At 40.9% G+C, this 23,960-nt stretch overlaps 1 protein-coding gene across 5 annotated transcripts in view; it reads left to right on the plus strand.

Annotated features, from left to right (window-relative positions):
* The first annotated feature begins 2,916 nt into the window (after positions 1-2,916).
* Positions 2,917-23,960, plus strand: part of LOC106611591 (E3 ubiquitin-protein ligase RNF130) — an 81,341-nt gene continuing 60,297 nt past the window's right edge. For all 5 annotated transcript variants that reach the window (XM_014211969.3, XM_014211971.3, XM_082955881.1 and 2 more), the window contains exons 1-2: positions 2,917-3,062; positions 3,608-4,062. In XM_014211969.3, coding sequence (XP_014067444.1) covers positions 3,795-4,062 — 268 coding nt within the window. In that variant the 5' untranslated portion in view covers positions 2,917-3,062; positions 3,608-3,794. The remainder of the gene's footprint in view (positions 3,063-3,607; positions 4,063-23,960) is intronic.

A 23,960-nucleotide genomic window follows, 5' to 3' on the forward strand; every position in this document is an offset into this window, starting at 1 on the left:
CACTATCATAAAATCCCCAAATTCACAAGCAACATTAGATCTTTATATAGCTTAGTTTGATTTTTATAGCAGATACTGTACCTGTCACTGCAGGATAGTGACATATTGCTTGCCCTTATCAATAACAGACTATAGGCTACCAGTATAGAACATGGGTCCAGCTTACACATTTTTTTCCTAATTAGCTGCCTAGAAAAGGTGCTATCTAGCAGTGGTGGAAAAAGTACCCAATTGTCATAAGTGATTAAAGATATCTTAATAGAAAATGACTCAAGTAATTGCTCAAATATGCTTAAAACATTTTAAGGTATAGGGGGCAGTATTTTCGATTTTGGATGAAAAGCGTGCCCAGAGTAAACTGCCTAATACTCGGGCCCAGAGTCAGATATTTGCATACTATTAGTAGATTTGGATAGAAAACACTCTGAAGTTTCTAAAACTGTTTGAATGATGTCTGTGAGTATAACAGAACTCATATGGCAGGCACAAACCTGAGAAAAATCCAACCAGGAAGTGGGAAATCTGATGCTTGTAGTCTTTTCAAGTCATTGCCTATCTAACACACAGTGACTTAGGGTTCATTTTGCACTTCCTAAGGCTTCCACTAGATGTCAACAGTCTTTAGAACCTTGTTTCAGGCTTTTGCAGTGAACAGAGAGCGAACAAGAAGGCCGGAAAGTTGGTAGCTGTGTTCCATAACATTTTTCAAGACATTGGAATCGTCCGGTTGGAATATTATTGAAGTTTTATGTTAAAAAGGCCCTAAAGATTGATGCTATACAATGTTTGACATGTTTCTACGAACGTCAATAGAACGTTTTTTGACTTTTCGTCGAGAAATTTTCGGCGTGCTACCTACATTTGGAGTAGCTTACTGAACGCGCAAACAACAAGGAGGTATTTGGACATAAATGATGGACTTTATCCAACAAAACAACATTTATTGTGGACCTGGTATTCCTGGAAGTGATTTTCTGATGAAGATCATCAAAGGTAAGTTAATATTTATAATGCTATTTATGATTTTAGATGACTCCAAAATGGCGGGTATCTGTATTGCCTGATGTATTTTTCTGAGCGCCGTACCCAGATTATTGCAAAGTGTGCTTTCCCGTGAAGCTTTTTTGAAATCTTTCACAGCGGTTGCATTAAAAATATGTTTATCTATAATTCTTTGAATAACAGTTTAATATTTTATCAACGTTTATGATGAGTATTTTTGTAAATTGTTGTGCTCATTGACTGGCAGTTTTGGAGGCAAAATATTTTCTGAACATTACGGGCCAATGTAAAATGTGGTTTTTGGATATAAATATGAACTTTATTGAACAAAACATACATGTATTGTGTAACATTGAGTCCTAGGAGTGTCATCTGATGAAGATCGTCAAAGGTTAGTGCTTAATTTTAGCTGTATTTATGGTTTTTGTGACCCCTCTCCTGCTTGGAAAATGGCTGTGTGGTTTTTCTTGTGTTGGCACTGTCCTAACATAATCTAACTTTATGCTTTCGCCGTAAAGCCTTTTTGAAATCGGACAATGTGGTTGGATTAAGGACAAGTGTATCTTTAAAATGGTGTAAAATAGTTGTATGTTTGAGAAATTTGAATTATGCCGCCCTGATATTTCACTGGCTGTGTCCCGCAGGCTAGCGTCCCACGTAGCCCATAGAAGTTTTAAGTATTAAAAGTAAAAGTATAAATCATTTCACATTCTTTATAATAAGCAAACCAAATGGCACGATTTGCTTGTTTTTTTTTATTTCCAGATAGCCAGGGGTACACTCCAACACTCAGACATAATTTACAAACAAAGAATTTGTGTTTAGTGAGTCCGCCAGATCAGAGGCAGTAGGGATGACCAGGGATGTTCTCTTGATAAGTGCATGAATTGGAGCCTTTTCCTGTCCTGCTAAGCATTTTGGGAGTTGTCAAAAAATGTATAGTAAAGTAAAGTACAGTACAGTACAGATACAAAAAAAAGAATACTTGACTATTACTTTAAAGTATTTTTACTTAAGTACTTCACACCACAGCTCTCTAGGGGCTGTCGAGTGGTGCAGATGTCTAAGGCACTGTATCTCAGTGCAAGAGGTGACTCTACAGTCCCTGGTTCCAATCCAGGCTGAATCCACATCTGGCTGTGATTGGGCGTTCCATAGGGCAGCGCACAATTGGCCCAACATCGTCCAGGGTATGCAGTCATTGTAAGTAAGAAAAAAACTAAAAGGGTTCTTTGGCTGTCCCCATACAATATCCCTTTTTGGTTTCAGGTAGAACCCTTTTTACAGAGGGTTCTACGTGGAACCCAAAACGATTCTACCTTGTACTAGTTCAGACCTGACCATGCTACCCAATCCCTGGACAGCAGGGCCACGCATTTTTACATAAACGAAAACCTAAACGTCCCTTGTCTGTCACCAATGTAGAATAAAATTATATTTGAACTTACTCTACTTACTCTAACGAAACAAAATATTATTAGTTTCATCTCTGCTAAAATCTGGGTAAAAAGATTGAAAGGAAGGTGAGTGGCTAGTACCACAGAGAAACGACTCCCGAAAAATCGTTGTATTTATTAATCAAGAAGGACTCAATAGCCTATAGCTTGATCAAAGTTCTGTGCCTGGTCCAGTCAACTCAAAAATATAAACAGGATAAATATGAGGGGGCACGTGCCCCTATGGGCCCTTTCTGGAACCCTTTTTTTCTACGAGTGTATATGTTCTTACAATTGGATATGAGGGACACTGTGGAACCAAAACGATATATCAGTAGGCCTAGCCACTGTAATTTATTCATTAATGTCGACAGGTGATGCACGGCTGATTTAAGGTTACAGGTGGGCGACCCTTTAGATAAGGAACGGTTGTATACTGTCGTGATACTACACCCGCCGCACTCGCCCCCTTCTATGTGCGCGAGCTTTGTGTATGCTCACGTCGCGCTTGCGCTGTGTAACAAGAAGAGCCAGAAGAAAAAAGACGAGAGAGTGCATTCGATTTAATAAAGCAAGGCAAGAGGTTTTGTATCAATATCGTTTCGGTTCGACGAAATGAAGAAGGTAGGTTGCGCATCATGGCTTTCAGAGGTGCGAATTCATGCGAAACGTGTACATTAATGGCTCCGATCAAGGGTAGCTCGCTATCATTGGCACGCTATTGTGAACACAAAGCAGCAATGACAGCTGTTCACTTGTGGCAATAATGCACATCTGTAAAAACAAATAATTGTCTTTAGAAAGACATTGCCGCTATTGAAAATAAGGCTATTCATAAATTAAGAAGTGTATCTAATTGTAATGTCTAGGCTTTGTATTTGGGATATATTTGGGATAGCCTACTAAATAATCGAACGATATAAATGCGCATTATAGTTGACATTAATATAGAGCGTATTATTTTCAAATAATGGGCTCTCCTTAGGCTATCATGCGATACAAGGTTACACGGCTTGTGTTGTAAGATTAAGCCATTTACAGCAAATAGGCAACCCTTAACATCATAAGTATATATCCTACAGCTCTCTAAAGCCATTTGATTTGATTCAATTATTATTTCAGCTTTTCATTCTACAGTTCTAATGTGCGGGTTTTTGTTCGTTCCAAAGGCAGCGTAGGCAACATGTATTGGAATAAGAAAACGATGTGAAGAGCAGAGCATGTTTTTATGACGGGACGCCACAGGGAAGACGCCGAGCCCCCGTCAGTTTATTTGGGGGAAAATCGTTGGAGTGGTTCAATTCCCTGAGTAACAGCTTGGATGTAAAGGGGACATTACATTAAGACATTCCAAAGATGCCCAAGAGGTGGACCGCAGCAACGCCATGCAGCTATCTCCCTGTCGTCTTGTTGGTGCTAGTTCTGCCCAGGTGTATACTGTCGATCCGTGCCGACAAAACCATCAGCAAGGAAGACCATGTTACCGCTACGGTCAATGCCACCGTGCTTGACTCCAAAGGCAATCCAAAGCAAATTCTAACCAAGGACGATGGCACGTACGGCCAGAATTCACCGAAAGTGGACGCGAAAGGAATCGTGATTGGACCTGCACCGAATCATGGAGGTAGGTTATATATAATTTATCAGCAGTGATGTATAGTTGCATTCAGGGTAAATACATGGTGTTAATGCATGCATGATATTTAAGTAGCTTACCCCATTAATGCAATTGTTTGAATGATATTGAGGAATTGCTTTGTAGGCTACTTAAGATGTCAATAATTCTACTACTGACATGCAAACTTTGCTTCTAAATGGCAAGTGAAAGATGTTCCCATAATATTTTCTAGTTCCAGACATTGCTTCTGTGTAATCATCAAGAGGGGCACATACTGTGTGTGTGTGTGTGTGTGTGTGTGTGTGTGTGTGTGTGTGTGTGTGTGTGTGTGTGGGTGTGTGTGTGTGTGTGTGTGTGTGTGGGTGAGGGTACATAAAAATGGCATCCAGGAGTTCACCTGACTCTTGGGGGAAGTAGACAAAGTTGCCAAAATCCCAAACCCAAGGTTCTTTCTTCATCAACACTATGACCCTTGGTCCCCCCAAAAAACAGTACAGCTCACGTAACAGGGTTGACCTTTAATCACTAATCACCTAAAATAATTAATAATCTTGAGAAATGTGTCGGTGTATGTATTTGAGATCATTGCACGCAAAGGGCTCTTGCGTTGTATTTTCTATATGCCTATCATAACATCTAAGATAACACTTGTCAGAAATAATAGGGGTCAGTGTATGTTTTCTTCAAGCAATTGTATCTATAAAAAACATCTGAACTATTTGCCAGGCTCTGCTGGTGACACACACCGCACACAGTAACAAGACAAATGCAGTGTCTCTCCAAATGACACACAGTAACAAACTACTGGGATATTTGTGATCCTGTTTGAAGTGCCTTCTACCAAACTGCTGCTGTATTAATAAATACACAATTGTTTAGGCAATATTTTCCTGTTATTCCAAGATGCTATATTGTCCCTGTCTCTTTCTTCAGTAGTCGCATTTCCCTTTCGGCCCTTGTCTTTATCTGTTATGGGGCCACATATTGGAAATAGCTCATGTTTCTGCAAAGCTAAGCTAATTTATGGTCACTTCTCAAAATATCAAAGAAAATCTCTGACATACTTTCTGGACATTGTCATTCACATGCTCTTTTGTTCAAAATCGAGCACTACGGGGGACCAGTATGGAAGAAAAAAAATGTATGAAAATGTATGCACTCACTACTGTAAGTCGCTCTGGATAAGAGCGTCTGCTAAATGACTAAAATGTAAAATGTACTTCCTTTTCAGGATTTGCAAACAGTGGTGACTTTTCAAATAATGAAAAAAGGATGCTCTTCTAATTCTACCCGTTTGTTATTATAGATTTTCTGTATTTTCCCCCCCTTTTTCTCCCCAATTTCGATTTTGTCTCATCGCTTCAATTCCCCAATGGGCTCAGGAGGCAAAAGTCGAGTCACGAATCCTCCGAAACATGACCCGCCAAACAGCGTTTCTTAACGCCCGCCCGCTTAACCCGGAAGCCAGTCGCACTAATGTGTCGGAGGAAACACTGTTCAACTGACAACGTGGTCAGCCTGCAGGCGCCCGGCCCACCACAAGGAGCCGCTAGAGCGCAATGAGCCTAGTAAAGACCCCCCGGCCAAACCCTCCCCTAACCCGGACGATGCTGGGCCAATTGTGCACTGCCCTATGGGACTCCCGATCACAGCCAGTTGTGATATAGACTGGGATCGAACCCAGGTCTGTAGTGACGCCTCTAGCACTGCGATACTGCGCCATTTGGGAGGCCCTAACCATTTTTCATTGGACTTCGGGAACTCCTTGCTGTGTAAACTCATATTTACCCCATTTCCCTAAGCCCCTTGTTTTGAGTGCCTTCGGGCTAATCTGGCTGTGGTAAACAGACTGGATGGGCTGAATAGAGTATGCAACTGTTGCTGTCCTGTATCTCTCCCCTCAGCTTTCGATGATCAGTTAACAGCAGCGTCCCCAAAACACCCTTCCCCAGGGTTTATGTAATCGTTCTGAGGAGGCCCTAACTGACTTGTGAGGGCTTGGCTTGATGGGGAATCTGAAGAACACTCAGAAGGGGGGTTGAGGGCCATTTCGCATGCTTGTTATTTACAACCACAACATCATGTTCCACCCACCCGTTACATACATCTGGTGTGCACTGTGCATTCACCACAAGCTGTGTGTTGTGTGTGTTGAATGTGTCCATGATTTTGTGTGTGACTGTATTACTGAGCATAATTTCATCCTTTAGCTATGAACATTGTGCTTGTACACTCTTTTGGTCCACTTTTTCCCTACTCCAACAAACATTTAAAAAACCATTAACCCGGTCTCTAAGCTTCTGTAGTAGAATATTACATAATGGATCACTTAAACACGTTTCGGCTGAATCATTCTGGCCCTGAGATGTGTTGCATGTGTATTGCAATAATAGGCCAATGGTGATGAGGCCATATCATCTTCCCGGCATTGGAGGCATGAACCCTCGTCTCTCTGCTCTGGTCGCTAGCTTTGTTCAGGATACAGGATGCACAAAAAAGAGCATGAAATTGAGAGAAAGTGAAAATGAGGTCAAACATCTTCACTTAGCCAGTCCCTCCAGGATTCTGCGATGGCAATTATTTTGGCAAAATCAACAATGCCCCACATATTATGCAAGGGCTTGCAAATTTCAACATTCACCTCACTATTAGCTGTGAAATCATTGGTCAGTTTTATGCTATAATATTGCAATCACTGCAGTACAAAAAGAGGGCTCGCAATTTCAACCAATCACACATTTACCACATAATGTGGTTCAATCAAGCCAAACATCCAAACTTTTTCCCTCATCACTGCATTTTTTAAACAAATTTGGACAAAATCATTGCATATTGCCATGCAAAATGTCAGAATTGCCACAGCAGATTCTGGCATTTTTGCCCGCAAATATATATTTTTTTAAATCCTGCAAAATCATGGAGGGACTGCATATCCTGTACTTCTGTCAAAGGAAGAGCGAGGATACAAGTAAACAGTCAGTTTCAATTTTCCTACCTTTCTTTGTTCTTGGCATTAGTATTCTTTGTTCTGAACAGTTCTTTGTCTTCCCTGTTCACAAAGAACAAAATGATACCCTTTTTGTAAAGTTTTTACTTGATGTAGAACATGATCGGTGTACAGTTGCTATGGAAACTGAAATGTCCAGAAAAGTAATACCGCTGTTTCCATTTCTGTTGTGGGCAGAAGGTGCCTTTTGAATCGTCTAAGTGTATAATCAAACTTCAGTATGGGCAGCCTAAAATAGTTACAAACCCCCTGTTCTTGTTGTGTCCAAAAGTGTAATAGAGAACTTCATTGGTTGAAATCTGATTTGATGTACAGTGCCTTCAGAAAGTATTCACACCCCTTGACTTTTTCCACATTTTGTTGTGTAATTGGCCTACACACAATACCCCATAATGTTGTTTTTAGATTTTTTTACAAATTATTAAAAATGAAAAGCTGAGATATCTTAAGTCAATAAGTATTCAACCCCTTTGTTATGGCAAGCCTAAATAAGTTTAGGAGTTAAAGTTTCCTTAACAAGTCACGTAATAAGTTGCATGGACTCACTCTGTGTGCAATAATCATGTTTAACATTGACTTTTGAATACTTCCTCATCTCTGTACCCAACACATACAATTATCTGTATGGTCCCTCAGTCGAGCAGTGAATTTCAAACACAGATCCAACCATGAAGACCAGGGAGGTTTTCCAATACTACAAAGATACAGGCATCCTTCCTACATCAGTTGTCAAAGAGGAAGGAAACCGCTCAGAGATTTCACCATGAGGCCAATGGTGACTTTGAAACAGTTACAGAGATTAATTGCTGTGATATGAGAACTGAGGATGGATCAACAACATTGTAGTTACTCCACAATACTAACCTAAATTGCAGAGTGAAAAGAAGAAAGCCTGTACAGAATACAAAAATTCCAAAACATGCATCTTGTTTGCAATAAGGTACTAAAGTAAAACTGCAAAAAGCTTTATGTTCTGAATACAAAGTGTTATGCTTGGGGCAAATCCAACACAACAAATCACTGAGTACCACTTTTCATATTGTTAAGCATGGTGGTGGCTGCATCATATTATGGGTATGCTTGTCATCGGCAGGGCCTGGGGAGTTTTTCTTCCGGATACAAATAAATGGAATAGCGCTAAGCACAGGCAAAATTCTCTCAGAAAGACACTGGGATACAAATTCACCTTTCAGCTGGACAATAACCTGAAACACAAGGCCAAATATACACTGGAGTTGCTTACCAAGAAGACATTGAATGTTCCAGAGTGGCCTAGTTACAATTTTGACTTAACTTGAACATCTATGACAAGACTGTAAAATGGCTGTCTAGCAATGACCAACAACCAAATTGACAGATCTTGAATAATTTAAAAATAATAATGTGCAAATATTGTACAATCCAGGTGTGCAAAGCTCTTAGACTTACCTAGAAAGACTCACAGCTATAATCACTGCCAAATGTGATTGTAACATATATTGACTCAGGGGTGTGAATATTTATGTACATTTGATATTTCTGTATTTAACATTCAATACATTTTCAGAAAAATCTAAAAACATGTTTTCACTTTTATATTACGGGTTATTGTGTGTAGATGGGTGGTTAAAAAAACAAACATATTTAATAAATTTAGAATTCAGGCTGTAACACAACAAAATGTGGAATAAGTCAAGGTGTATGAATACTTTCTGAAGGCACTGTAGGTTAGCCTTGTGTCCTAGACTAGGACTTGTTTTTGGTGTCACCCAGGTTGACTGCCAATGACCTAGTTTCCATCATCTGCTGCTGGCACCGTGGTGGCAGTTCGGCCTTGGTGGGGTGGCGTGACCTGTGCCACAACCCTTCCAGCAAACCACCAACCCCAAACTCGGGTCAGGCAAAGTGGAACGTCAACAGCATGTTAGTAGGCATATGACCAAGGGAAGGGTGAAACAATATACTTGGGATAATGTTCAACAAAGTAGGACAAGGACAAGTTTGTGTTAGAGGTCGACCGATTAGGATTTTTTCAACGCCGATACCGATTATTGGAGGACCAAAAAAAGCCGATACCGATTTTTAATACCTTTTTGTCATTTATTTAATTTTTTTATAGACTTTATTTTTTTATATTTTTTTTATATATATATATATATATATATATATATATATATATATATATATATATATATATATATATATATATATATATATATATATATACTGCTCAAAAAAATAAAGGGAACACTAAAATAACACATCCTAGATCTGAATGAATGAAATAATCTTATTAAATACTTTTTTCTTTACATAGTTGAATGTGCTGACAACAAAATCACACAAAAATAATCAATGGAAATCCAATTTATCAACCCATGGAGGTCTGGATTTGGAGTCACATTCAAAATTAAAGTGGAAAACCACACTACAGGGTGATACAACTTTGATGTAATGTCCTTAAAACAAGTCAAAATGAGGCTCAGTAGTGTGTGTGGCCTCCACGTGCCTGTATGACCTCCCTACAACGCCTGGGCATGCTCCTGATGAGGTGGCGGATGGTCTCCTGAGGGATCTCCTCCCAGACCTGGACTAAAGCATCCGCCAACTCCTGGACAGTCTGTGGTGCAACGTGGTGTTGGTGGATGGAGCGAGACATGATGTCCCAGATGTGCTCAATTGGATTCAGGTCTGGGGAACGGGCGGGCCAGTCATAGCATCAATGCCTTCCTCTTGCAGGAACTGCTGACACACTCCAGCCACATGAGGTCTAGCATTGTCTTGCATTAGGAGGAACCCAGGGCCAACCGCACCAGCATATGGTCTCACAAGGGGTCTGAGGATCTCATCTCGGTACCTAATGGCAGTCAGGCTACCTCTGGCGAGCACATGGAGGGCTGTGCGGCTCCCCAAAGAAATACCACCCCACACCATGACAGAACCACCGCCAAACCGGTCATGCTGGAGGATGTTGCAGGCAGCAGAACGTTCTCCACGGCGTCTCCAGACTCTGTCACGTCTGTCGATGCTCAGTGTGAACCAGCTTTCAGCTGTGAAGAGCACAGGGCACCAGTGGCGAATTTGCCAATCTTGGTGTTCTCTGGCAAATGCCAAACATCCTGCACGGTGTTGGGCTGTAAGCACAACCCCCACCTGTGGACGTCAGGCCCTCATACCACCCTCATGGAGTCTGTTTCTGACCGTTTGAGCAGACACATGCACATTTGTGGCCTGCTGGAGGTCATTTTGCAGGGCTCTGGCAGTGCTCCTCCTGCTCCTCCTTGCACAAAGGCGGAGGTAGCGGTCCTGCTGCTTGGTTGTTGCCCTCCTACGGCCTCCTCCACGTCTCCTGATGTACTGGCCTGTCTCCTGGTAGCGCCTCCATGCTCTGGACACTACGTTGACAGACACAGCAAACCTTCTTGCCACAGCTCGCATTGATGTGCCATCCTGGATGAGCTGCACTACCTGAGCCACCTGTGTGGGTTGTAGACTCCGTCTCATGCTACCACTAGAGTGAAAGCACCGCCAGCATTCAAAAGTGACCAAAACATCAGCCAGGAAGCATAGGAACTGAGAAGTGGTCTGTTGTTCCCACCTGCAGAACCACTCCTTTATTGGGGGTGTCTTGCTAATTGCCTATAATTTCCACCTGTTGTCTATTCCATTTGCACAACAGCATGTGAAATCTATTGTCAATCAGTGTTGCTTCCTAAGTGGACAGTTTGATTTCACAGAAGTGTGATTGACTTGGAGTTACATTGTGTTGTTTAAGTGTTTCCTTTATTTTTTTGAGCAGTGTATATTTTTTTCCTTTGTAATAATGACAATTACAACAATACTGAATGAACACTTATTTTAACTTAATATAATACGTAAATAAAATCAATTTAGCTTCAAATAAATAATGAAACATGTTCAATTTGGTTTAAATAATGCAAAAATAAAGTGTTGGAGAAGAAAGTAAAAGTGCAATATGTGCCATGTAAGAAAGCTAACGTTTAAGTTCCTTGCGCAGAACATGAGAACATATGAAAGCTGGTGGTTCCTTTTAACATGAGTCTTCAATATTCCCAGGTAAGAAGTTTTAGGTTGTAGTTATTATAGGACTATTTCTCTCTATACGATTTGTATTTCATATACCTTTGACTATTGGATGTTTTTATAGGCACTTTAGTATTGCCAGTGTAACAGTATAGCTTCCATCCCTCTTCTCACTCCTACCTGGGCTCGAACCAGGAACACATCGACAACAGCCACCCTCGAAGCAGCGTTACCCATGCAGAGCAAGGGGAACAACTATTCCAAGTCTCAGAGCGAGTGACGTTTGAAACGCTATTAGCGCGCACCCCGCTAACTAGCTAGCCATTTCACATCGGTTACACCAGCCTAATCTCGGGAGTTGATAGGCTTGAAGTCATAAACAGCGCAATGCTTGAAGCATTGCGAAGAGCTGCTGGCAAAACGCACCAAAGTGCTGTTTGAATGAATGCTTACGAGCCTGCTGGTGCCAACCATTGCTCAGTCAGACTGCTCTATCAAATCATAGACTTAATTATAACATAATAACACACAGAAATACGAGCCTTAGGCCATTAATATGGTATAATCCGGAAACTATCATCTTGAAAATAAAACGTTTATTCTTTCAGTGAAATACGGAACCGTTCCCTATTTTATCTAACGGGTGGCATCCATAAGTCTAAATATTCCTGTTACATTGCACAACCTTCAATGCTATGTCATAATTACGTAAAATTCTGGCAAATTAGTCCGCAACGAGCCAGGCGGCCCAAACTGTTGCATATACCCTGACTCTGCGTGCAATGAACGCAAGAGAAGTGACACAATTTCACCTGGTTAATATTGCCTGCTAACCTGGATTTCTTTTAGCTAAATATGCAGGTTTAAAAATATATATTTCTGTGTATTGATTTTAAGAAAGGCATTGATATTTATGGTTAGGTACAGTCGTGCAACGACTGTGCTTTTTTCGCAAATGAGCTTTTGTTAAATCATCCCCCGTTTGGCGAAGTTGGCTGTCTTTGTTAGGAAGAAATAGTCTTCACACAGTTCGCAACGAGCCAGGCGGCCCAAACTGCTGCATATACCCTGACTCTGTTGCAAGAGAAGTGACACAATTTTCCTAGTTCTAAGAAATTCATGTTAGCAGGCAATATTAACTAAATATGCAGGTTTAAAAATATATACTTGTGTATTGATTTTAAGAAAGGCATTGATGTTTAAATAAAGGTGTAAATTTTTTTTAAATAGTAATCGGCCAAATCATTGTTAAAAAATACCGATGTCTGATTGTTATGAAAACTTGAAATCGGCCCTAATTAATCTGCCATTCCGATTAATCGGTCGACCTCTAGTTTGTATGTCTTGGGTCATAGTTACTTAGGAGATCTCTGTTGTCTGGTATCACATCAACACTAATGTCCATTTACCGTACTCAACGGGAATTGCTATTACTGTCATGGTAAGGTTCTTCTGTTGAAGAGGTTACTTAACTGGGATAGAACTGGTTTTCCCACTGCCTACACTCTGCGGGTGCCGTACAGGATTCCATTACTCTGCTGAAGGTCAGTCAAGGCCATCGCGTCTGTACATTGGTGAGCAGGAACACTTCCCTGTGCTGGTCTTTCTTCAGTTCAATAGGTTTGACAGAAATCAATCTCATAGCACCACACATGAACCTGACACAATGGAATTATCACCAGCACTTGATTTCAAGGACATCACATGCCTTTTGAATGCTTTGGCTTTGGCAGTTACCTGCATTCCACTTGACACTTTTGTGTTCGTATAACTGAGGGAATGAGAGACATTTGATTTCAATACAGCCTTTTCCTCAGAGGTGTAGGTATGAGACTAACACGGAAACCAAACCGGCTGCGCACGTGCGCCATCGTGTATAAATGTATTTTGTCCCCCTACGCCAAACGCGATCACGATGCGCAGGTTAAAATATCAAAACAAACTCTGAACCAATGACATTAATTTGGGGACAGGTTGAAAAGCAATAAACATTTATGGCAATTTAGCTAGGTAGTTTGCACTTGCTAGCTAATTTGCCATATTTAGCTAGCTTGCTGTTGCTAGTTAATTTGGCATTGGGATATAAATATTAGGTTGTTATTTTACCTGCAATGCACAAGGTCCTCTACTCTGACAATTAATCCACACACAAAAACGGTCAACTGAATTGTTTCTAGTCATCTCTCCTCCTTCCAGGCCTTTTCATCGTTGAACTTATATGGTGATTGGCATCTAAACTTTCATAGTATTACCACGACAACCGGAAACACAGTTCTTCTTTCAATCACCCACGTGGGTAAAAGCAATGAGGAGATGACACGTGGGTACCTGCTTCTATAAACCAATGAGGAGATGGGAGAGGCAGGACTTGCAGCGCGATCTGCGTCAGAAATAGAAAGGACTTCTAGTTTAGCCCTTGGCAACGCAGACACTTGTTGACACGCGCGAGCAGTGTGGGTGCAATAATTGAATAACATAGATTTCTAAATGTATTTTGCTACGCTCACGCGGTGTAGTCAGGTTATAAGCAGGCACAATCCTCTTTGTCCACTGTCTCTTATCAATCCAACAATTCATCCACCTGATTTTGCAGAGTCACTGGAGCTAGGTATGTGTGGCAGGTCAGAGATCAGCCCTAGGAATGCCCACATGCAGGAACGCCTTGAATTGCAGGCCGCAATCACACACTATATTTAATTAGGCAAGTCAGTTAAGAACAAATTCTTATTTAACAAGGACGGCCTACCCCGGCCAAACCCTCCCCTAACCCGGACAACGCTGGGCCAATTGTGCGCCACCCAATGGGACTCCCGATCACAGCTGGATATGATACAGCCCGGGATCGAACCAGGGTCTGTAGTGATGACTCTAGCACTGAGATGCAGTGCCTTAAACTGCTGTGCCACTCGGGAGCCCGTTAAAGTACTGTGTTCTAAATTTGGTGACTGCTATTATTACAAAGCTAACACGTTCTCCACGAGGACCAAATATTGTAAGGACTTCAATAAAATGGCAACTATATTGCTGCGGTGGCTGCCAGCTGTCACTTCTATGGAGGCCATGAATAGAAACAGAAACAAAATCTTGGCTTCATCAAACTGGTTGACTGGAGTCTTGGCAGAGATATAGAAGGTATCAGAGCACCTATAAAGTACAACTACTCTCTTCGCAGAGCGCCTTGACCTATTCTTTGTCTGTACCCTTTGAACATTGACCCTTAGTTGTGCCTAGGGCATTTCATTCAAACTACTTCGCTCTGCTGATTTTGAACTCTGTCTGTGGTCTGATAGGTGAGGTGTCAAACTGATCGTATCCGTTTAATTCAGTTCTCTTTTATGTTAAAGGAAAGTTTGATATCTTGTATCATCCTCACATAACCTCTTCAATAGCCCCTGAATTAAATATGATTTGTTATACAGAGTGTGAGTACTGGTGGTACTTCAGGAGAGAAGTTTACATTTCTGAAAGCCACTCTAAACACAGTCCACAGCCTCCAGATCTCTAGGAACATAAACCTGTTGATTTATCGCTTCCTGTTTTGAGTTGTGTAGCATTAGAATTTCCTCCTCAGGCCATTCTGCCTTTCCGTCTCTATCTCTCTGCGTCTCTGGCTGCCCAACCGTAGGACTGAGGCGGTCTCCAAGGGCATAGGACATATGGTGGCGAGATCAAACGATCGAAGCCCAAGCTGCTCTACCTTCGCTAGAGCCATAACGAAGAGCAGTCGCTCGGATTAATGTTCTTCTTTCCCCCCTCGCCTCCGCTCCATTCACTTTGCCCAGTCTCTCCTCACCAGCCAGTGCCAGCACCTTAGACCTAGAAATCATAGTTTTGGAATGAGAAAACATTCCAAACCCAAGACAAGCTATCAAGACAGTACCACCCAATCAGAAGTCAGACCCAGAGCAGCCAGAGTAACCAGCCTTGTCAGATGGATGGAAGCCTGTCCGTATAGAGTACTTGGCCAGTAAGACCGTATGTCAATGGAAACCCTGTTGTGCCGTTGCGTAGTTGCCGAGCCTGCTGATTTGGGAAGCTCGAGTGAGCCCACATGGCGATAAATGACCCTGGCATGGCGTGGCTCGGTGGGGATGTAGGCTAATTAGCCTCACCCCAGGCCATGGATGACCAACACTCCCTCGCTACTGGGAAGAAATATCGTCTTGCATAGCCACGGGAAGTAGGGATACTGAGGGTGCTGCTGTAACCCCTGAGAAATCTGAATAAAAAATGTATTTTAATAAAAAATGTATAATAAATTCTCACAAAAGTAGTGCACTGGGTCTTTACGAGTATTAGCGGGCCGCTATAGACGTCTGTAGCACAGGCATTTTTTAAGCATCTCCGCTTTGGCAAAAAGGTAGTTGTATAATTAAGAACAGTATCTTGCAGGATTTAATAGTTGGAATTGTAAGAGTTTTTGCCCTGTCCCTTTCTCTGCGATTGTCCTTCTAATGGAATCCAAAAAGAACAAAACCATGTCCACAAACATTTACATCAAAAAGTTCTGGGCAGAGACACAAAACATCCACATATTGATCAAATAACATGGAAAACAACCACTTTTTGTGAAGTATTAATTTACCATCCCTTACAAAACACTTAATGTACATTACAGTATTGTACATAGGCTGGTCATCTAGGTTTATACCTGTAGACTTTCCATCACCATGAAGAGAAACAATGCATAATACAGTAATTGAGTACGTTGAGACATCAAGTGGTTCGATGATGTGATGATGTGGCTCAGTTGGTAGAGCATGGCACTTGCAATGTTAGGGTGTGGGTTTGATTCCCACGAGGGACCAGTACAAAAAGTATGAAAATGTATGCACTCACTAATGTAAGTTGCTCTGGGTAAGAGTGTCTACTAAAATGGAAAATAACTGAAATTGTCGATTCATTATTCACATAGAAATAAGTTGCATTTGCAAAGTATTTCAGGAAACTGGAATAAATATCACGCAAGTATTTTTATATTTCACAAAACAGGTTAACTGTTTTTTTACAGATAATTATCAGACTCAAGCTACAAATGCTGGTAAACAATCCAATACAGTTTTTAAAAAATTACAAAAGTAGTGTACTGGACCTTTACTTGTCCAGTATTAGTGGACTGATAGACGTCTTCAGCGAGGGCAATTTTTTTTCTTTTGTTGCATCCACCAAAATTGCAGCACCCTTAACCCCAAACTACTTCCTGTGGCTATATCAAATGTAGAGTTTTTTTTTCCCCTATGATTTTTATTTTCAGCAGCGGTGGCAGAGGTAGAACATTTTAATTATATTGTTATCTTCCTTTGAAACTCATCTGAATATCGAGGACAGTTTAATTGTATTTCTTGATCTCAATGACATCACCAGCCAATTCTATATTAACCCCAAAAATGATCTAACTAGCGTAAAGTTACTGTTACTTTGCTATGTTACTTTGCTAACAATTGTTACATACATCTATTAATAGGGGTGGCTACACTTCTAGGATTACAAGCTAGCTAGCTAGTTACCGTGGAGGTTTCTTGGACAATCTGAGGAGAATATGAGCAAAATATGAAACTTGTTGTAACTTGTCACTCTGGGGGGATGCCTTAATACTGTATGCCTTGTGAACCTGCTCAGTATCTCCTATATCTACTGTATCGCACAATTAACACAAAACTATTATGTGGGCTGTAACATAGTAATAACACACACTCAGGGTAGGAAATGTATGCAGGAAAAATAGGAAAAACAGAGGATTTAATTTCACACCAAATTGGTTTGGATCGTTTTTTCCTAACTCTGGCACGTGTTCCTCCTTAGTTCGGTTCGTTTGGACTGGTGTAAACACTCTATCCGCACTAGGGAGTGCACTAAACAACGCACTGTGGTTTGCTCAAAAAAGGGTGGTTTCGGTCCGATTCTATTAGTACCATGATCTGGTTCACTCCAGGTGAGAAGGCAGTCCAAACCAAACACCGGAAAAGAACCAGAGCCAAGTACGATGGCTTGATATCTCTGAAACATTCTGTGAGTAGCAGTGCTTTTATAACCTCATCAGATGAATGAATCAATCAAATGTATTTAAAAAGCCCTTTTTACATCAGCAGTTGTCACAAAGTGCTATACAGAAACCCAGCCTAAAACCACAAACAGCAAGCAATGCAGATGTAGAAGCACGGTGGCTAGGAAAAACTCCCTAGAAAGGCAGGAACCTAGGAAGAAACCTAGAGAGGAACCAGGCTCTGAGGGGTGGCCAGTCCTCTTCTGGTTGGGTCAAGTGAAGATTATAAGAGTACATGGCCATTTAAGGCCAGATTGAACATCTTGAAGAACAAACTTCCATAGATGACCAGCAGGGTCAAATAATAATCACAGTGGTTGTAGAGGGTGCAACAGGTCAGTACCTCAGGTCAGTTGGCTTTTCATAGCCGAGCATTCAGAGGTAGAGAGATGAAAACAGCAGGTCCGGTTCCCTAGCCGCAGGCAGAACAGTTGAAACTGGAGCAGCAGCACGACCAGGCAGACTGGAGACAGCCAGGAGTCATCAGGCCAGGTAGTCCTGAGGCATGATCCAACGGCTCGGGTCTTCTGGGAGGGATAGAGAGAATTAGAGGGAGCATACTTAAATTCACACAGGACACCAGATAAGACAGGAGAATTACACCAGATATAACAGACTGACCCTAGCCCCCCGGCACAAAGACTATTGCAGCATAGATACTGGAGACTGAGACGGGTGGGTCGGGGACACTGTGGCCCCGTCCGACGATACTCCCGAACATGGCCAACCAGGCAGGATATAACCACACCCATTTTGCCAAAGCACAGCCCCCACACCACTAAAGGGATATCAACAGACCACCAACTTACTACCCTGAGACAAGGCTGAGTATAGCCCATGAAGATCTCCTCCACCGAACGGGGGCGCAAACCGAACTGGAAGATCATGTCTGTGACTCAACTCACTCAATTGACACACCCCTCCTAGGGACTGCAGGGAAGAGCAGTAGTAAGATTAGGGGACACGAGGGCTATACCGGGGATATAGGCTACTGAATATAGACTATTCACGTCACAGTTAGATCAGCTATTCCTCCCGCATGTTTTTTGAAGACCAAAGCGAAAGTAATATGAAGTTTGGGACACAAGTTATGCTTCTTGCTAATCATAGATGGATTTAATGTGAGCATTTTTCTCCAATAAACAAATGAACGCGTGGTATTGTTTAGGCATTTTAGTTTGTTTGACATTTGGCAATGTGAAACCAACCGGACCAAATTAGAAAAAAATGAAATGTAACAAGAAATCAAACACTGTTTCAAACTATAGCTCAGAACTATGTGTGAAAACACCCTTAGTCAGTGGTGACTAATGAAAGCCTTGGTAGTGGAGTTCCATCCGGTGTTCCGCTATTAGACTGCAGTGTATTATTTCCATTGTGTGCTGCTACAGTGTCTGCGGGCTGCTAGCTGTGGCTCTGTGAATGTGGGGGGTGGGGGGGGGGGGGGCAGCTCTGAAGCAGACAGAGAGCAGTCTCCTAAGCCTTCAGTGATGATGACGGATGAGCCGTTCTGATTGGTTGGAGGTTGGTGGGTCGAACAGAGCGCTCCATCCGCAACATTAAGGAGAAAATGTGCCGTTAAATGGCCTTGGACGCACCAGCCTAACCACAGACAAGAGATGAATGTTAGAACAAAGGACAGCAGCCTACACTCTGTCTGTCATCATCTCTCTGGAGTTTTACTGTACATTGGCCATGTTGGGATATAGAATATACCCCAATTGGTTGCCTCTGGAAGGAAACAGAGCAGGTTTGGGGAAGATGCCACTCAGATTTAGTTTGCCTTTGTTATTTGATCATGACTTTACTTGTACAGTGTGTTGTTACTTATACAGTATGATGCCCAAGGGATTGACATTCATGGCAAAATTGGATGAGTTTTCCTCCTCACTCACACACTTTTATAAAGTAGACGTGTGAATATCGCCAGAATTTAATTTTTATCAGTTATTCTGAATATTAGATTATTAGCGGGAATATGTAGGTTATAATAACTTTACCTTGACCCTTATCCTTAAGAGGGTTCAGCTGAGACGTTGGTGTTCCTGTTACCTCACAGTGGTCCTGCTGGCTCTTTGTGTGAGCCGAGCCCACTAAGCCGAGTGAGTCAGACGAGGTTATGTAATACATACGTTATCCTACTCCCCACCAGCATTACGCTAACTCATTCATTAAACAGAAGTCTGAGCTTCGAGGGAGAGCAGTCCGCGGGGAGTGAGCAACTGGAGGAATCCCACAGACAGTGATTTACTGGAACTATGAAGTTAAAACTGTAGCTTTAATAAATAGCACTAGCCATGTTTTTAGAGCTTTCTTGGTTGAAAACTAATCTGGTAAAGATACAGTGCCTTCAGAAAGTATTCACACCCCTTGACTTTTTCCACATTTTGTTGATACAAAGTGGGATAAAAATGGATTTGTCATCTACACAAAATAATGTAATGTCAAAGTGGAAGAAAAATTCTAACATTGTTAAAAATAATCTATATATTTGTCATTTTTTTTGTTGCCTTATTGCAAACAGGATGCGTGTTTTGGAATATTTGCATTCTGTACAACCTTCCTAATTTTCACTCTGTCATTTAGGTTATTATTGTGGAGTAAACACATCGTTCCTCCGTTTTCTCCTATCACAGCCAATAAACTCTGTAACTGTTTTAAAGTCACCTTTGGGTTCATGGTAAAATCCCTAAGCAGGTTCCTTCCTCTTCGGAAACTGAGTTAGGAAGGTCACCTGCATTTTGTAGTGACTGGGTGCATTGATACACCATCCAAATTGTAATAAATAACTTCACAATGCTCAAAGGGATATTCAATGCCTGCTTTTGAAATGTTTTCCCATCTACCAATACGTGTCCTTCTTTGTGAGGCATCGGAAAACTTCCCTGGTCTTTGTGGTTGAATTTGTGTTTCAAATTCACTGCTCGACTGAGGGACCTTACAATTATCTGTATGTGTGGGGACAGATATGAGGTAGTCATTCAAAAATCATGTTAAATATTGCACATGGATTGAGTCCATGCAACTTATTATGTGACCTGTTAAGCACATGTTTACTCCTAAACCTATTTAGGCTTGCCATAACAAAGGGGTTGAATACTTATTGGCTCAAGACATTTCAACTTTTAATTTTAATTTCTAAAAAAATAATTCCACTTTGACATTATGGGGTATTGTGTGTAGGCCGGTGACACATCTCAATTTAATTATTTTTAAATTCAAGATGTAACACAACAAAATGTGGAAAAAGTTTAGGAGTGTGAATACTTTCTGAAGCCTGATTTTGTATTTGTATTTATTATTAGCAGTAGCAGCTACTCTTCCTGGGTTCCAGTATAATTAAGCCAGTTGTACAGTTTTAAATACATTAAAATACATTTCACAATACATTTCACCACACATTGGGTGCCCTCAGAAGTCTAACAAAACAGTTCCCAACAATCTTTTTATTATTAATTTATTTCAGCCAATCATCAGTCATTTGTGTAGTGCCATACATGCTGAATGCCCTTCCCTATAAGTGTGCTTAATTTGTTTACTGTGAAATAGCATTGTACCTGGTCAAACACAAGTTTTTTCAAAAGTTTACAAATGGTTGGTAACAGGCTGATTGGTCGGCTGTTTGAGCCAGTAAAGAGTTCTTTGGTAGCGGAATGACTTTTGTTTCCCTCTAGGCAATATCGTCCACTATCATCCTCAGTAATTTTCCATCCAAGTTGTCAGACCAAGGTGGCTTGCCATAGTTGATAGACAAAAATAATTGTTTCACCTTTTCCACACTCACTTTACAGAATTCAACATTACAAATCTTGTCTTTCTTAATTTGGTCAGTTATGCATGGATGTGTATGTTCAGAATTTGTTGTTGGCATGTCATGTCTAAGTTTGCTAATAACCTGGTAGGTTGACTGATAACCTGAACCAGGCTGCAGGCACTGGTTACAATTTTAAGCTTTTTCTTGAGTGGGCAGCTTGATGAAAGCCAGTCAATATTTAGGTCACCCAGAAAACATAAATATTTAGGTCACCCAGAAAATGTTGAACAAGTCTGGTATTTTGCAAAAGTACTGTATGTCTCAGTTTAATACCAATGCGTTTCACAACATCCCACATTTGTGCCAAGGCCATGTAAAGCCTTGTGCAACAGGAGATACACAAGATCAGTGTGCAAAGCGTTGTCTATTCTCACCACAATACCAGAAGGTGGTTTACTGTCTTGTGGGTCTTGTCGCAGATTCACACTTTCTGTTCTTGTTCTCTCGCTGCATAGTGCAACATTGCTCTGAGTCACCCCACGCAATCTATTATTAAGACACTATCAGTGGCTAGCAAGTAACTCAGCTTAACACCAAAGCATTGCATCGGTCTTCTTCCAATGAAATATATCACCCAAGAAGGCTCTGCAGAAATACATATGGGCAGTGTCAAATTGAAGTGCATTTATTTATTTTCTGAACAAGGCCTGTGGATGACAAGTGCTGTCCTTGGGGGCAAAAAAAAACATAGTTCTGAATTGCACCGTAACTCTCAGATATTAGTAGGAGTGAAAATGATCCTGTTGCGAACTTCAGCATCGTCTTTGTAGTGACATGTGCCTTCAGAAAGTATTTGACTTATTCCACATTTAGTTGTGTTACAGCCTGAATTAACAAATGTTTAATATGTTTTCTCACCCATCTACACACAATAGCCCATAATGACGAAGTGAAAATGTTTTTAGAAATGTTTGCACATTTATTGCAAATTAAATACAGAAATCTAATTTACATAAGTATTCACTCCCTGAATCAATATACGTTAGAATCACCTTTGACAGCGATTCCAGCTGAGTCTTTCTGGGTAAGTCTCTAAGAGCTTTGCACACCTTTCTTGTACAATATTTGCTTCTTTGTGCACAAAATTCTTCAAGCTCTGTCAAGTTGGTTGTTGATCATTTCTAGACAGCCATTTTCAAGTCTTGCCATAGATTTCCAGACCATTTTTGAGACAACTGTAACTTGGCCACTCAGGAACATTCAATGTCGTCTTGGTAAGCTATTCCAGTGTATATTTGGCCTTGTGTTTTAGGTTATTGTTCTGCTGAAAGGTGAATGTCTCCCAGTGTCTGTTGGAAAGCAGACTGAACCATATTTTCCTCTAGGATTTTGCGTGTTCTTAGCCCTATTCCATAATTTTTTTGTTGTTGTTTAAACTCCCTAGTCTAGCATACCATAACATGATGCAGCCATCACCATTGATAATATGAAGCGTGGTACTCAGTGATGTGTTGGATTTGGCCCAAACATAACGCTTTGTTGTTAAACACTATTAAACACTTATTGGACACTGAGTCCATGCAACTTATTATGTGACTTGTTAAGCAAATTTGCCATAACAAAGGGGTTGACTCAAGATATTCCAGCTTTAGATGTTTTAATTAGTCGAAAAAATAAACATAATTCCACTTTGACATTATGGGGTATCCTGTGTTGGCCATTGACACAAAATCTCAATTTAACACAACACAACAAAATGTGGAAAAAGTCACAGCCTAATTTGTTTAAGGGCCTTTGCTATAAGAGCTACTGCAAATGCTCTGACGGTTCCAGTGATACATTACCATGCATACATGTAGGGTTTTTAAGCCTGAGAACTAGGCCATGCCTCCATTGTTTGAATTTCTATTTGTCAATTGGCTTATCAGTTCAGATGTCAGTCAACTTATTTTATATAAACTTACCTCAGGTGAAAAGAATAAAAGTTACTTCATTATTTAAAGCGGAAATGTTACCAATTATTTATTTTTTAATTATTGGATAACGGTAGAGACTCAGTGCTACAAAATGGTATATCATACACTGCAGTTGGGGAACAATGGGAAAGTAATTCTGCTTTGAAAGCTGATTAACTTGTAACTCCACTTTTGAGAAAATGGCACTTGAATGTTTTTGGTACAGCTACTGGAGTGCTCTTATTTGTCAACACCTATTCAGCATCGTTCACACCCACTTAAAGGACACAACCACTCAAAACCACTCATTCCTTTCATTTACAGTGTTAAATAATACTAATATGTGAGAAAACTATTTTTTGTGAACAAATGTTTCATTTTGCCATTATAATAAGGTTGGTAGCTACACAAAATAATACCAAAGACAATATCAGCATGTAAAGTAGCTAGTTAGCTGTAAAATCTCCTAAAAAAACTAACTGCATTACCATGTTCAACTTGCAGATCAATGTGCCACAGAGTCGTGTCTGACATTCGCAACGGCAGATATACTTTTGAGGAGATGGGTAACGTTGCCCATGCTACGTCAATTGGCCACATTGTGCATTCTGGGCGATTCTGGGACAAGGAGCGCTCTCTTTCAAGGAGTGAATGGGAGTCTATTAGGCGCTAGCTCCAAAAAACGACATTAGCAGGAATTTCGACAACAAAAACTACAACATTACAAATATTTTCTGAGATGTGAGATAATTAACTTGCTATCTGTAATATCGTATTGCTTTGGAATATCGTTTAACCGAGGAAAATGGGCCTGTTTCTCGACATACACTGACTTGAGAAGGGATTGCGTGGCGATTAGCTTAGCAACAGCGTGATGTAGCATGGACGGGGCGTTTACATGATTCATATCTCCTTTCGATAATATTTCTGGCAACGGAACCATGCAATGCACCCTGGACTGAACTGGCAGACAAATTTTGAATAATGTGCTAGCCCCTCCGTTAAATTACACATTTCTCGAGGTAGGAATATTGAAAACATTTGATCAATGGCTCATTCGAGAGAAGATATCCTACCTAGTTATGACATCGGCCAGAAATGAAATCTGACATGTATGATAGA

The sequence above is a fragment of the Salmo salar genome, chromosome 09 (assembly GCF_965601325.2).
Source record: "Salmo salar chromosome 09, fSalSal1, whole genome shotgun sequence".
Lineage (NCBI taxonomy): Eukaryota > Metazoa > Chordata > Actinopteri > Salmoniformes > Salmonidae > Salmo > Salmo salar.